Below are 14,870 nucleotides of genomic sequence, written 5' to 3'. Positions count from 1 at the left end.
CCCGTGGCATCACTGTCCTGGCAGCTGCATCTGCCAACTGTGTCTCCAGCCCCCCAGCTCTTCTCTCCTCAGCCTGACTCCCCAGGGGTGTGGTGCCCAGCTTTTCCCTCCCCCACCCCTCATATCCCCACTAGCATGGCCATACCTGGACCAGCCCATGATTGCCCTCGGGGGGCCTGGTGGTCAGAACCCTCTCTCCTCCTCACAGTTCAAACCCAAGCGGATGGGAGCTGGTTTCCCCAAGGGCTCCAGCACATTCCAGACGGCCACAGAGCTGATGGAGAAAATACAGGCCAAGGAGCAAGTCCTCCAGCCTGTGCAGAAAAGCGAGCAGGAGCTCCCCAGCCAGCCATGTGGCCTCCGGGATGAGGAAAGCTGTGAGCCCATCCCTGGGCCCAGAGGAGAGACCCTTGGAAGTGCTCACTGTGGGGGGCCCTCCCCTGAGAAGAAGGCAACAGGCCCCTCGAGGGGCAGTCCCACTGCCAAGGCCCGGGCCAACAAGAGGCAGCAGCTCCTTGCTGCCGCGGCCTGCAGGGATTCTCAGAACATCGCTCGCTTCTTCCGCCAAAGGGCCGAGAGCCCACCTCCACTTGCTTCAGCCCCAGGGGCTGAAGGTGCCAGCCCTTCCGGTGATGGGCTACAGGGACCCCCGGCTGTAGCCCCAGAGAAGTGCCCAAGGGAGGATGATGGAGCCCCGGGACAGGTGGCTCTCCTGCCCCAGGCTAAGTCGTGCGCCAGGGAGGGGCCCAGGTAAGGGCACTGGTAGTCCTGGAATCCTCTGGAAACCCCTCTGCTAACTGGGCCTCTGTGGCCCAGGCCCTTATTGCAGTGGGCTCTGCGGGGCTGCCTGGGCTGAGGGCACAGCTAATACCTGGAGTTCTGACGCCTGCTCTCTCCTTGGCCAGTGTCTGTCCACTCAGAGACCCAGGGCCCCCTAAAGCCCGGCTCATCCCCACAGAGGAGACACCGAGGGGCAAGCGGCCCAGACCCAAGCAGGTACTGACAGGGCCACAGCAGGAGGGAGGAGATTCATGGACCAGGCCCGCATCTGCTCCGCTCTGGGTTAGGGGCTTGGGGAAAATCGGGTCTTCCCATATCCCAGGGGCAGCTGGGCTGGGCTGGAGGGAGCCAGCAGGTGCTGTGGCCCAGTCTTCCAGAAGGGGAGGGGACAGTGACAGGGATCCCAAGAGTGACCCTCTGCTATTGCCCTGCCCAGGAGAACTCAGAGAGCCAGGCTCCGAAGAGGCCTCGCCCCTCTGTTGATGCCTCCGTTTTAGCTGAGGCCAAGGACAACATCTTGACCGGTGATCAGGGCACCATGAACCACACAGCCCAAGGCTCCTGCCAGTTCCCAGCTCCTGGCATCTCCCTGAAGGTGGCTGCGAACATTGTGGTCCAGTGCCTGACCCCTTTCTACAAAGAGGGCAGGTTTGCATCCAAGGTAGGCTAGGTGGTGGGCTCCGCCCTCCCCTGGGCTACGCGGCACAGTGCAGGGAGGGCAGGGAGCGTGAGCCCCAGGGAAGCAGTCCAGCCCTGAGGCCAGCCGCCTCTCCCTCAGTCTGTGTTGCCCTTTGGTCATGGCTGTGGGTTGCTCAGGGGGCAGAGCAAGGTTCTGTACCTCCGCTTCTCTTCACCCTCTGCCTCCAGGACCTGTTTAAAGCCTTCGCCCGCCACCTCTCACACTTGCTAGCTCAGAAGGCCTCTCCTGGCAGGAGCGGTGAGTGCCTGCATTGCCAGGCCAGGAGGCACTGGGGGGGTTCTGGGGGAGGAGGCCGGCCCTCACATTCCCCCACCCTGAATCTGTAGTGAAGGAAGAGGCCCAGAACCTCATCAAGCAGTTTTTCCATGGCCGGGCCCGGTGCGAGAGCGAAGCTGACTGGCACAGCCTGTGTGACCCACAGAAATGACCAACTGCTGCCCAGCGGGGCCAGTGTCCTCCCCAGACTCTACCATTGGCCAGCCTGGGCCTGACTCAGGAACAGGGAAGGTGGACGCCAGGGGCATCTCTTTTCTCAGGGTCCGTCCCTCTCCCCACCATTGCCTTGCTGTGGAGATGGCCCCAGACACCTCCCAAATCAAGGTCAGAGGCCAGAAGTCAGCCTGTCTTTCTGTCTTCTTGCAAGGCCCAAGGCCCTCTTTCTTCCAGCCTCTCCTGGCTCTTGTGGCTGGGTTTTCTGAGGGGGTCCCCAGATTAGAAGGGCGTGGCTAGAGCAGCTGCTGCCAGGGGAACAGGAAGAAGAAACGGTCCCTCCACCTCTTGTACTTAAGTTGTAAGCCAGGGGCAAGGCCCACCTGCGCACGGCGTTGGGACACCCTTGGGGGGCCCTGTTGGCCAGGTGCAGAGCTCCCGCTCGGCTCGGGTCCGCAAGGCCAGGCTGGGCCGAGATGGCTACCAAAGGAATAAAGTTCTCAGATGCTCACATAGCCTTTTTCTCACATGAGTTTTATTTCCGCGGCAGCTGTTTCTCCCAGGTCTGGGTTCGTGCTGATGAGCCGGGGCCAGGTGGGCATCTCCCCCAGACTGAGCAACATCAGATGCCCAAGCCGAGTTCCTACAGCCCCTCACATGCCCCGGAGAGAGTCTCGTGACTCTCCCTGGTGATATCACTATAGCAGCCCCTCCCTCATGGCCACCATATGGGCCAGCTGGGCCATGCTGGGCAGGTTCCAGAACAGCCAAGCCATGAAGTCCAATCCAGAGTGACCTGACAGCACCCAAGGGAGACCATCGGATGAGATTTGACCCAGGGAGGGGCCCTTTCCTCCTCACTTCCCCCTTGGGTGAGACCAGCCACTAGATGGAAGTGGCACCGTGGTCCAGCAGGAAGATGATGGTGTGCTTCAGCTCCTGGGCCTGCGGGGCATGGACATGTGAGGACAGGGCTCCCCAGCCAGTCCCCACATCTGCCCCCACCCACACTGCACCTGAGCAGTGGGCATCAGCCTGGGCCAACTCCGGGCATGCCAGCCCCAGGTGAGGCACTTGCCAGCTTCCCAGGCTGGTCAGAGGCCCTGGCCACTCACCTGCGGCAGCTCAAACCAGATGGTCTGGGGGTGGTCAGCAGAGCCATAATTGAGTTCCAGGCCAGGGGGCCCCCCTTCATCCAGGGGGCTCAGCAGATGGAGCCGATGCAGGTCTCTCAGGGCGATGGAGCAGCATGGTGTCTGGGGGCAGCAGAGACACAGAACTTGCTTCCTCTCAAGTGGCAGGAGAGGAATGCCAAGGGGTACACTGGGTCAGGAGCCTGGCCCACCTGGGAACTGGGGTCCATGAGGATGAGGTGCTGGCGGTTCAGTCCCAGGAGGCTGGGTCGGGGCATGGTCAAGTCGCTGACACGCAGCACCACGTAGACAGTGTAACCAAAGAGGGGCAGCTGGCTCACAGTCTCTGGGGGTGGAGGGTGGGGGGGAAGATGGGAGCTCTGGCCACTGGGGCCCTGGGACCTGCCCTAGTTGGCCCCCAGGTCAGGTGAGAGGGACAGGGAAGGTGGAGAAGCTTTCTCAGCCCCGCCAAGCTCCCCCCTTCCCTCCTGGGCCGCCTCCCTCCTCCCCCGTCCCCAGCAGCCCCCTTGCCCCAGACCCACCGATGAAGCTGATCTGTGCTTCCTGGGAGCTGCACCCTCGAAGCTGCCTCAGCTCCCGGTCCACCAGGCTCCTCATGGTGGCCACGTTTACCTGATTTTGCAGCGGCCTCGGCAAGTAAGTCAACAGATCGTGCCTAGGACACAGCCGGTCGGTCAAGGCTGGGCATACAGCCAGTGCTAAGTAAATGAACCAGTAACTGCCATGGGTGAGACTGAGGATCCAGACACAAAAATGAGGCGTCCATGCCCTTGGGCTTGGGGTGAGGAGGGCAGGGGTACACTGCCTCCACTGTTCCAGGCCCACCTGGTCAGGGCCGAGAAGAGTCCAGGTGAATGGCCTTGGCCTTGGATTGTGGGCTGAAGGAGAGGCCCTTGGGGTGGATGCTGAGGTGGACCTCAGCACAGGAGGGACAAGAGAAGTGACAAGGGGTTGGCGAGGCCGTGCTCACACTCACTCTGAGGGGGGCTCCTCGTGGGCCCTGCTGATGTGCTGCAGGGCAGCCAGCATAGCAACTTGGGCATCTGCCTGGGCGCTGATCAACAGCTTCCCCTGCAGGTAGTCCCGCCGCACCTGAGGGCAGAGCAGTGAGGGGCAACTGTGCCCTAAAGCCCCGCCAGTTCCTGCCACCATCCCCCCTCCTTGTGGGGGAGGGAGGCTTGGAGGTCTCCCGCCCAGGCAGTGCAGCAGCCCAGGGCCAGGTGGGGCTGACCTGGCTGTAGTGGGTGCTGATGTAGGTGGGGTTATCAAAGTGCAGCCGGGTGTCCCAGCTGAGCCGCCGGCTGTGCAGGCTAACATCCGGGTCCACGGCCACGTTGTTGAGGTACTCGTGGGGCCTCAGGGGCCGCACCAGCTGGCCTGCAAGGGAGCCCAGGTCTGCAGACCGCCCTGCCAGCCCCAGCATGGGAACTGCCTCACCCATGGGCACAAGAGTGGCCCCAGCGGGTGAGCCACCCTGACTCCCGCCTGGCGCCCTCCCACCGGCGAGGTGGCTCACCTTCCCCTTGGATGACAAACAGGGCGAATTCCTGCATCTCCTCAGGGTCTGTGATGCCCATCTTCCAGCACAGCTCCTCCAGCACCTCTGCTACCACCTGGGCATGGGGACAGTGCCATGACGGGGTGCCAGGAGCCCAGAACTGGTGCCCACAGCTTCCCTGCCTCCTGCAGCCCCTCTCTGGCGGCCCTGAGCTCACGGTGAAAGTCCCGATGTTGGTCTTGTAATCCACGCCTCCGGGCAGGTGGATCAGAAGCAGGCGCACCTTTTTCCCTTCCTGCCGAGGATGTGGCAGGGTCAGTCCACCATAGGTAAAGGCCCCAGCTCTCACCCCCCTCCAAGGGAGACCCAGATGCCCAGCCGCCTGCACCCCCAGTACCAGGAAGGCCTTCATTTCACCCGGGGATGGCAGTCGCTGGCGCCCCCCGTATTTGACTGTGAGCTGGAGGTGCTCCTGGCTGCTCTGGGCCAGCTCTGCGGAGAGGAGCCGGCCTGGGGGTCACAAACGTCTCCAAACCCCTCCCCAAGCAGCCGACACCCTAGCCCGGAAGCCCCTCCCATAGGCACCTTGAGTCCTGCCCGAATCCTGCAGAAACTTGGTCACGTAGGGCATCAGCGTGGTTGACGGGGGGAAGAGGCCGGCGAGGAGGCTGAGGAAGCTCCAGCCTCGAGCACAGAGTTCTCTGCGGGACAGAGCCCGGGCTCGGGCTGCGGGACCTCAGCAGCCGGCCGCCTGCCCGCCCCCCCTCCCCAGCAGCCCCCACACTCACGGCTGAGGATGTCCTGTGACCTGCCTGACGACCTGGCAGTAAATCTCATCCCGGAGGTTCTCTTTCTCCCGGAATAGCTGTGGGGACAGAAAGGGCAGGTGGACACGGGAGGGGCATCGGGGGGCAGGTAGAGTATGGTAGGGATGGCGTGGGATCTGAAGTCAGGGGGACAGAAATCCTGCTAAAGGCTGGAGGCTGGGGGCCAAGTCAAGGTGACAGTCCCATGGTCATCTCTCTGTCTCAGCTTAACAGCATCCGCACAACTGGTCACTCGAAGTCACTGTCCTCACCTGCTTCCTGGCCATGCTCGGCCTGTCCTCCGCCTTCTCTGGTCCCTCTTAGTCACCTCTGCTGACTCTCCTTACCTGCTTGACCTCTGTCTGTACTCACTCCCTGATTTTCTTAACTGCCTGCATCTGCTGATGACCCAGTGCCTGCTTGCAGCCCAGACTTCTCCCTTGAACCGCAGGCCCTCCCCTCGGAGCCCTGTGTCTTCAGACCCCGCATGTCCGAAATTCCTCCAGCAGCCCAGACCCGCTCCTGCCTCAGGCTTCCTTATCAAACACAATCATTGCTCTGGCCAAGGCCTGTGGCATCCGGGCCCCTCTCTCATGTCTGACACGCATTTCTTTCCCCAGAACCCGCTTCTCTGAGTCTTCTGCTCTCTGCTGCCACCTCTCGGACCCCAGCACCACCTCTCACCTGGGATCATTGCAATAACCTCCTTTGCCCTTAGGCTCCCAGGATAGCAAGCAACAGCTACAGTGGCCCCGGCAAACATAAGCCACATCTCTCTTCAAAACCCTCCAGTGGTTTTTCTATATCTCTTGAAAAAAATCAGTCCTGACCATGACCTGCAAGGCCTGCAGTGACCTGGATCCACTGTCCCTCCTGGGCCCCATCCTCTGCTCTCCTCTAGCTCACTGGGCTCCGGCCACGCTGGCCTTGCTGGTGCTGAGGCTCACCCTCCCATCAGGACTGTCACCTCTGCCCCTCTCTCTGTCAATGCACACATACCTCACTCCCTGGCTTCCTTCAGATCTCTGCTCAGGTATCACCTTGTCGCCAAGCCTGCACTGTCGCAGCCCCTTCCCCTGCCTTCCCCACAGCATTTTTCACGCCCTGACACACTGCCCCTGGTTCACTGACTGTCTCACCCTACTAGGGTGTAAGCTCTGCCGGGACTTAGCCTGCTTGGCTCACTGCCATGCCCACCAGCATATAGTTGGTGCTCAATGAATACTTGTGTGTGATTCAAATGAATAGTGAAAAAGGGAAGGGGGATCCTGTTCAGGCCCACGCAGGAGGTCAAGAATTCATCCTCAGGCTCCCGGTGTCTCCCCAGCTTCTAGCACACATAGCTCTGCTTACCTTCAGCAGCTCATAGAGGAGATCCATTTCATCCTTGCCCCGGGGCTTAGGCTGGTCCCCCATAAATTGCATCAGAACTGCAGACAGAATGAGAAACATGGGGAGCTGGGCTGGGGGCCTGGCCCTGGCTCACACTGTCCCCATACAGGGCTTTCCCTGGCCATCTGATGCCTTGCTCTCAAAATGTGTGTGAGTCAGGTAGAGCGGCAGGCTCAGCTTTACCAACGAGGAAGCAAGGCTCAGAGGCATTCGGTGGGTATCCACAGCCCCACGCGGTGCACCCACCAGAGGGACGGGATGCCTAGGTCCAAGGCACCGCAGACATGGGGACCCAGGCTAGCCACTCACGCTGGAAGCTCTCCACAGCCTGCCTGTTCATGTCCTCATCAGCGAAGTCGATGAGGGACTCCTGGATGGGAACCTGTAGCCAAAGAGGCCAGGCTGTGGGTCTGGGGTCCGTGGGGCCCAGAGGCAGGTCCATTGGCCCGACTCCTCCCCGCCTGTCTGCCTACCTTGGTGTACTGCACCAGGCTGGTCATGGCCTTCCCCTGAGCGCCTCCACCTGCCTGGGCCAGCCTGAGGGGGCAGAGGGGAGCACAGCCCTGCTTGCTCAGCCCTTCCGCCCCATCCCAGGCTGTGGCCTGGTAGCCCTGAGCAGGGAAGCCCACTTCAGGGAAACTGAGGACAAATGGGCATAGGGGTGGGCTCAGGACACTTACAAGGGCTGGGGATTCCGGAAGTATCTCAGAGCAAATTCCTGCATGGTGTAGTTGTGGGAGTCCATGGACAGAGCAGCAGAGACCGCAGAGAAGGGCAGGCTGCTGGCCTCCGAGTTGTCACTATGTGCCCGGCTCTGGGGTCGGGAGGGGCCCTGAGAGCACAGGAGACCTGGTGCCACCCGAGAGCCCACTCCCTGTCCAGAGACCCTGCCCCAGCCCTAGCCCCAGCCCCAGCCCAGCCCCGCCCTGCCCTGCACAAGCCTAGAGGAGCAGGCAGAGCAGCTGCAATGAGCACACCACCAGTCAGGAGAGCCAAGAGCTTTTTATTGAGCATCTTCTAGGGCAGCACTGAACTAAGCCCCACCAGGGACACTCGAGGGGCAGACAGCGCAGCCCCTGCCCGCAGGGAGCTCACAGTCCTGCTGGGGAGATGAGGCCAGAAACTAGGAGAGGGTGGCAGGGTGATCCTCACTGCTCTGGGGCAACGGAGCCCTTTCCTTCCTGACTCCTACTTCTCTCCTGTCTCCCTCACCTCCAGCACCCTTTCCCTCTGAGCTGGGCCCGGCTCTCCGAGCAGCAGCTGACTCTTGCGCCGGTCAGCGCTCCGCCCCGGGGAGAAGGAGAAGTCGGGGGCAGCAGCCGGCTGCACGATGTCCACAGGGAAGAGTCCGGAGCGGCCCCCGGTGGAGCCAAACTGCCAGCCTGGAAGGCACGTGAAAGGACGGCTCCTCAGCCGCCCGGCCCCCTGCCCTCGGAGCCTCCCCACGTGCCACCCTCCTTGTCCGCGCCCTGCTTGCCCCTGGAGAGACCTGGCTCCAGATTGGTCGCTGGCAGCAGCTTGATGAGGTCCCCGCGGTGGAAGCTCAGGAGGCTGCAGTCATCAGTGACGTAGCTTCGCAAGGCGACCATGTAGCCAGAGTCCTGCAGGCAGGAGGGTAAGCAGGCGAAGGAGTAGCTAACCTGCCTGTGACCCCTGTCCCGCCTGCCCTACCTGCCCCCCCATTGGCCTCATTCCCACCTTAGCACCCCAGAGACCCAGCTGGAACTCCCAGCCCCACCCCAGGCAGCTTGGAGGAGCTTGGCCAATAGCCCGAGGCCAGCCAACCCAGACAGGGCACCATGAAGCACAGGGAGCCCCCCCCGCCCCCCCGGGCCCAGGCTTGCCTTCTTGAGCTCGCCCAGGAAGAGCTCCACCATGGCCTTGATGGCCCCGGCCCGGGCCCCGGCCGTGTGCAGCACTAGCTGCTCACTCTTCAGCGTCAGCTCCAGGGTGGAGTCACCTAGGCACTCCACACCCAGCACCTCAGCAAAGCTGCACACAGGGTGGGGGCATGAGCTGGGGGCCATCTCACCCCCTATCCCCTCACAAGCCCAAGCTCACCTGTATGAGCAGAGAGTCTTCAGCTGGGGGGTGTAGATGCTGGGGCCCTGGGTCACCTTGAGCAGCCTCAGGCCCCGGTGCGACACGCCCAGCAGCTGCACATTGCTGCCACTCTCGCCCTGCCCAGAAGGTGGAGGTCACAGACAGGCTGTGGGGTCCCCTCCACCATCCAAGATGCCTTTATCTTTCCACTGCCCCCGCCCCCAACTCCCATCCCTGCTGCAGAAGGCCCAAGCCGTGTGCCTCGGTCCATACGGGGCGCTGTCATCCCCAGCCCTACCCCCACCTCACTGACCGAGACGGGGAAGATGCGGGAGAAGTAATTGGCCCAGTTGTCCCTAGCGGCCACCACGATACGCTTCTTGACACTGTCCTCAGTGGTGTCCAGTGAGTCCAGACCCACCTCCAGGTCTCCTGCAGGCAGGAACAGCCCCGGACTGTCCTGAGGCTCCCTCACGAGGAGGGACCCCAGAGTTTGTTCTCTCCCTCCAGGCAGGCCCAGCCCCCAGCATCCCAGTTCCCTGACTCTAGGGTCCCTGGACCATACCCAGCAGGTCTTTCATTTTCCACCGCTCATCCTGGGAGATCCGGGTGCAGGACTCAGAAAAGGTGTCCCTCAGGATCTAGGGGCAGAGCCAGGTGGTCACCACTAGGCCCTGAGGCCACCACGAAAGCACCACGCATGGAGGAAAGGCTGGGGAGCCCGTGGGCATAGATGGAGCAGGGAGGGGTGTGGGGCTTCCAAGCCCAGGGCCTTGGCCACCCAGAGCTCCACCTGCCTCTCCCAACTTCCTGCTGTTCCTTGGTCAGGGGGAGTGAGTTTCCCTGAAGAAGAACTTGGGGAGGCTACTGGAGATCTGGGAGACAGGCACAGTCCTAGGAGCATCCAGTGAGCACCTACTGTGTGCTCAGCCCATGTTGGGTACTGTATACACTACTTTTAATCCTTGTTATGGACCAAGAACGGTCCTTCCTCGTAGGGACGCTGTGAGGGTTGCATCAAGGAAGCAGGGCTTGAACGCAGCAAGTGCCCGCGAGTGCCGGCGGAGATCCTGCCCTCGCGCTGGCAGTAACCTGGCCTGGGTGTGGATGCGGCCTGTCTGGACACATCGCAGACGCGCTGTGCTCTCACCTGCTCACAGAGGAGCCTGAGGTTGTAGGGATGGCTGAAGTTCTCCCGGGGGTAGAAGACCTAGAGGAGGGCATGGGTGAGCGAGAGCAGACCTGGTGCCCCTGCGCAGCCCCTTCCTGCCCCACCTCTGCCTCCCAGGCAGGCAGAAAACCAGCCTGAAGAGGTGGGTCGCGGGGCAGCCCCTCCCTGTGTTTGTGTGTGGGGAAAGCAGATGCTGGGGTCCCCAGCTAGGTCCTGCACAGCCTGCCACCCCCGCCCCACCCAGAGAGGCCAGGCTGCGGCCTGCGCTCATGCCTACCTCCTTGCGCAGGAACAGCCTCCAGGGCGCACTGGTATAGGAGAAGCACACGCTGCCAGAGGGCAGGAGCAGCTGGGTGCTGATCCCCTGGTCCCCCATGGGCTCTGTCCTGCCTGGAAGAGGGGGGTGCCGAGGGTGTCGGTGAGGAGAGGCCAGAGCCAGAATGACAGGGCTCAGGGAGAGAAGATACTCACTTCCCTGTGGCCCTAAGAGGCCCATCCGCTCACTCTCCGCTGCCTCGTCCCTGCCCACAGTCCCATCTCCTGCCTCAGACTTTCCCTGCTGTCCCTGACATTCCAGGGCTCTCTGTGACCACATCAGTAGGGCCATTAAATTTCTGACAGAGCTCTTAGCTCTGAGTCAAGGACAACACCCTGTGTGTGACAGTTCCTCAGTGCCAGAAAGGTCACGGGGGCACCTGGGCCCTGCCCTGGGTGGGAATGCGGAAGCTGGGGCTCCAAAGTCCAGAAGCCAGAGCAGCTGTCTTCAGCCACCAGCGAGCACTGAGAGGCTGTTGGGAATCCTGCCCCTACCCCAGGAAGCCCACTGCATGGGGTCGTGGGGTTCCTTACCACAAGGCCCAGCTGAAGGGGTCGCCGAGTCCCCAGGTGGAAGCAGTGGGGGTGCTGGTGGAAGTGGGGGTGCATGGCCAGTGGGTGGGTTCTGGCCGAACAGCTGCTGAAGGGGCCCCTGCTTCTCCCTGATGGAGTTGGAGGTCCTGAGCCGTGGTGAGGCCTTGGGTCGAGGGGCCACAGCCGGTGGAGGGCCCTTCCCTGGGCTGGGGGACAGCATCTGTGGAGGCGATAGAGAACGCACACAACATAAGCTGTGTCTTGGGAGAAGGCCAAGTTGACCCCTGAGAGCCTTGGACTGTGAGCAGAGCAGCTGTGCCCTGGATGGGACGGGATGGGCCTCACCGAGGAGGGCGAGTGGGCACCACTGATCCCCAGCTTAGCCAGAGCCTCGTCCTTAGGGTTGTTTTTCTTCAGGAAAGGTTGGGGGGGCTTCCTGAGAGGAGGAAAAGGTCAGCAGTCTGCAGGGTTTCTCCCTGGGGAGTGGGCAGTGCCAGCCACCCCAGGCCCACCTGGTCGGCTGCACAGGCACAGGCACAGGGGCTGGGCGGCTCTGGTACATGCGGATGATGTTACGGATCTCCCTGCTAGGTTGGCTCGGGCGGTCCGAGCTCTCTACTGCATGTCTGCTCTGCGCCTGCCTGGGACCACGGCCAGGCTCCGCCTCCTGGGCCGGCTCTGCCTCAGCCTTCAGTACAGCTTTGGTCCCACCTTGTGTCAGTGGCTTCTTCACTACTGGGGCCGGAGGAGATGGCACTGACCAGGAGGAGAGGAAACGCGTGAGGCCCTGTGCAAAACCGTAAAGCCAGGCCCTTCCCCATCTCCCTACCACCTGCTCTGGGTTCCTCCTCTTCCTGCTCCTCCAACTGCTCCTCCCCTCGGGGGATCTGCACCTTGGCCGGAGGCTTCACCATCTTCACCTTGATCTGCTGCTGCCCTGTAAGTGCCCAGATGGCCCTGACTGTCACATCCATCTGGTTGGCCCACCCATGCTCCTGGACAGGCCACATAGACCCAGGGGAGTGGAGTGCGCCCCACTGTCCCCTAGTCAGGCTGGAGCTGTGGCGGAACTTCTCCATGGGCCTGCCACCCCAAGTCCCCTCACCCATCTTCTGGAAATAGTTCCGTTTCTGCTGGAAGCTCTTGTGCCTGCCTTCGTCCTGCGAGGTCTCCTGAGAAGTCTCCTGCGAGGTCTCCTGCGAGGTATGCAGGCAGGAAGGGGAAGTGAGGGAACAGCCCTGCCAGCCAAGCTGCCACTCTCACAGTGAATCCCTCGATCCCTGGGACTGGGGTCCGATGGCATCTTTTCTGCATCTTCCCACTCCCTTGACCCTGTATCTTTCATCCCTGCAGCCGTGGAACCTGCTGCCCATCTAGAACTGCCCTTTGCCTAGCCTCTCCTCACCCTCAGGAAGGCACCCACCAGCTCCAGTTCAGGTTCTGGCTCCTCTCGGGGGGCTTGGGGCTTCTTGGGCTTGGGGGCAACGGCTGGAGTTGCCTGGCGCTGACGCTGGAGCTGCTGTGTCTGCTGCTCTAGTGACAGGGACATGGCCTGGGCAGTCATCTGCTGGGCCTGAGGGGGAGGAGAGGGGTGCCAGGTAAGAGCTGGCCTGGCCCCACCCCACAGACCTGTTCCCACCAGGCAATCTGGGAGCCCTGCCCACCCTCACCAGGATCAGCGCCTGCTGGTTGATGAAGTTCTGCTGCTGAGTCGCCAGCTGCCTTGCGTCCATGCTGGGAAGCAAGGGCTGTGGTTGTGGCTGTGGCGGCATCACCATGGCTGCGAGTATGGCAGGTGGGCAGGGCAGGTGAGCACCCGGGCCAAGTTCCAAGCCCTCTGCCCACTGTGCCCCTGGCAGGACCCTCCATCCTCCAGTCCCTGCCTGAAAAGGGACCCAGTGCCCCAGCCCAGACTTACCTGGCATGGCAGGGACTCCGCCCATTGCTGGCATCATGGGCATGGGTGCAGGCATCATAGCCGGCTGGTATCCAGGCATCTGCATCATCCCTGGGTACACTGAGGGAACAGGGCCCTCCAGGTTGGTCCCTATGTGGGCCCACGGATCACCTCCCTCCAGCTCCAGGCGAAGAGTACAGGCCCAGGGTGCTGGCTGGAGCTCTGACCCCAGATCTAGGGGTCCTAGGCCATGCCTGCCTGTGCTGCTGGGCCAGGCAAACCCTGGATGGGTGCTCAGCCCCATACTCACTCATGGGGTAGCTTCCTTGCTGCATGGGCCCGATGGAGCCCCCTCCCTTCATGCGGCTGCTCAGAGCCCTGACTTGCTCCAGATCCTGAAGGGACAAAGGTTATAGGTCATAAGGTCAGAGCTAGAGCCCTGGGGGAGATGGGAGGGGCAGCAGAGGCCCCAGTGGGGCAGGGGTAGGGGCAGGGGTGGGGTGGGATATGTGTACAGGACACTCACGCTGAGGCCTGGGGAGAGCACTGGCTCGAAGATGTTGTCCAAGTAGCTATCCAGGCTTCCTGAGGTCCGGGACTCACCTGTGGAGCCGGAGGAGGGTCAGTGTCACCCACCTGCGGCACCACCATTCCCAGCACTCTGCCAACCTCAGTGTGCCCACTCCCAGCCTTACCTGTGTGGCCCCTGCTAGGTAGTGCTGGGGCTGGACCTGGAGGGGGACCTAGGGACAGTGAGGGGGCCTGGATGCCAGGGGCAGGAGGGATGTCCTCGGCTCTGCAGGAGATAGTGGACCCAGCTAAGAGGGTACCTGGGTTGGGGGCAGTGCCCAGGCTGAGGCAAAGTATAGAAGCTGCCATGGGGATTGTCCCCACAAAGTGGGAGGAGGCTTTGGGGGGGGGGGCTGGACCTGTGGCAGTACCTGTAAACCCCAGGGTTTGATGAGGTAGCTGCGGGGGCCAAGATAGGGACAGGGGCAGGCTGGGGATAGGGGTGCTGGGGGGGCACCTACAAGCTTCGGGGAGCAATTGGGTAGCTGGGGGGACCAGCAGGATCCCCCAGGTCCTCGGTCTCCCCTATCAGGTCCAGCACGAAGTCACAGCCAGCCAAGTCCTGCCAGGAGTCCCCGGAATGCAGTGACACGGACCAGCCACGGGGGGGCCCCTCCACGCCTCTGGGTGGGACAGGGGTACACATTAGGGGTGTGATCAGCCAGGCAGATGACTGTCTGAAAGGGCAAGGGTCTGAGGGTGGCCAAGGGGTGAGAGCCGCAGAAGGGGACAGGAACCTGGGTGAGGACTCAGGTGGCTCAGACAGGTTCCCTTATTTGCAGCTCACAACCCTTCTACTTACATACCAGCTCTGACACACACGTTTATTTGTTCACCTTAATTGGAACGTGGACCGTATGTATCATCTCCACTCTCACCCCCCATCTGGAATCTACTGTCCGGACCCTGCCCGCTTACCCCGCACACCCTGCGGGGAGCAGCTGCGGGGGTGCTCGGTGGGAGAGGGGGCTGGGAGGAGGGGGGACTCAGGAGGCGGACCGGACACGCTCAGTGCTGGCTGCACTGTCCTCATCACAGGCCCCTGTACCTGCTCTGCAGAATCCACCCGGCAAATTGCTCCCCCGTGATCCAGGACTCCACCTCTGCTGAGCAGCACTCATCTGCGGGCCGAGGGTGGGAGACCAAGAGTGAGAGCGCAAGGTTCACCCCGCTGGGAAGGGGCTGCTGTCCCCACGGGGCTCCAAAAGAAAGGCCAGAAGGGAGACTGGGGTCTTGGGGTGAGGCAGGAGGGGGGCCCAGGGAGGGGGAGGGGCAGGGCTGGCTCCTCCGTGGGCCTGGGGAGGCCTTAGCAGGAGGCGGGCATCACCGTTGAGAGTGAAGACGTCCAGCACCATGCGGCCTCGCCGCCATCCGGCTGTCCACTCGAGCTGAGTGGGTGGGTGGGTGCGGGTGGTCCCGGGGGCTAGCCGCGTCTGCTCCAGGGCCCCCAGCAGCTTGTGCTGGCACAGTGCTGCCATCCCGCTGGGGGCGTGGTCGGACACAAATCTGCAGGGACAGCACAGGGCTGTGGGGGGGCGGCCTGCGGACCTCACCCCCCGGGCCTCCACCTGCCAAGCCGCT

General features: G+C 62.6%; 2 protein-coding genes across 2 annotated transcripts in view; one reads left to right on the top strand and one right to left on the bottom strand.

Annotated features, from left to right (window-relative positions):
* Positions 1-2,454, top strand: part of RECQL5 (RecQ like helicase 5) — a 30,103-nt gene extending 27,649 nt beyond the window's left edge. The window contains exons 15-19 of the mRNA XM_016212394.2: positions 209-750; positions 906-996; positions 1,217-1,441; positions 1,648-1,717; positions 1,807-2,454. Coding sequence (XP_016067880.2) covers positions 209-750; positions 906-996; positions 1,217-1,441; positions 1,648-1,717; positions 1,807-1,907 — 1,029 coding nt within the window. The 3' untranslated portion in view covers positions 1,908-2,454. The remainder of the gene's footprint in view (positions 1-208; positions 751-905; positions 997-1,216; positions 1,442-1,647; positions 1,718-1,806) is intronic.
* Positions 2,441-14,870, bottom strand: part of MYO15B (myosin XVB) — a 28,929-nt gene continuing 16,499 nt past the window's right edge. Inside the window, 37 exon segments of the mRNA XM_087825762.1 lie at positions 2,441-2,854; positions 3,025-3,165; positions 3,255-3,388; positions 3,585-3,718; positions 4,040-4,155; positions 4,295-4,440; positions 4,580-4,676; positions 4,779-4,856; positions 4,959-5,053; positions 5,147-5,262; positions 5,350-5,414; positions 6,712-6,797; positions 7,069-7,141; positions 7,233-7,296; positions 7,440-7,591; positions 7,972-8,141; positions 8,249-8,360; positions 8,604-8,751; positions 8,821-8,939; positions 9,116-9,234; positions 9,368-9,443; positions 9,953-10,012; positions 10,251-10,363; positions 10,826-11,042; positions 11,168-11,258; positions 11,335-11,578; positions 11,655-11,759; positions 11,928-12,006; positions 12,228-12,395; positions 12,493-12,602; positions 12,741-12,839; positions 13,030-13,114; positions 13,246-13,322; positions 13,415-13,515; positions 13,751-13,912; positions 14,338-14,410; positions 14,617-14,795. Of these exon segments, the coding sequence (XP_087681888.1) occupies positions 2,795-2,854; positions 3,025-3,165; positions 3,255-3,388; positions 3,585-3,718; positions 4,040-4,155; positions 4,295-4,440; positions 4,580-4,676; positions 4,779-4,856; positions 4,959-5,053; positions 5,147-5,262; positions 5,350-5,414; positions 6,712-6,797; positions 7,069-7,141; positions 7,233-7,296; positions 7,440-7,591; positions 7,972-8,141; positions 8,249-8,360; positions 8,604-8,751; positions 8,821-8,939; positions 9,116-9,234; positions 9,368-9,443; positions 9,953-10,012; positions 10,251-10,363; positions 10,826-11,042; positions 11,168-11,258; positions 11,335-11,578; positions 11,655-11,759; positions 11,928-12,006; positions 12,228-12,395; positions 12,493-12,602; positions 12,741-12,839; positions 13,030-13,114; positions 13,246-13,322; positions 13,415-13,515; positions 13,751-13,912; positions 14,338-14,410; positions 14,617-14,795 (4,264 nt within the window). The 3' untranslated portion in view covers positions 2,441-2,794.

The sequence above is a fragment of the Miniopterus natalensis genome, chromosome 17, assembly GCF_054644295.1.
Source record: "Miniopterus natalensis isolate mMinNat1 chromosome 17, mMinNat1.hap1, whole genome shotgun sequence".
In the NCBI taxonomy this organism is placed as follows: domain Eukaryota; kingdom Metazoa; phylum Chordata; class Mammalia; order Chiroptera; family Miniopteridae; genus Miniopterus; species Miniopterus natalensis.
Note: the sequence above shows the minus strand (reverse complement) of the source record. Positions and strands in the feature narration are given on the sequence as shown.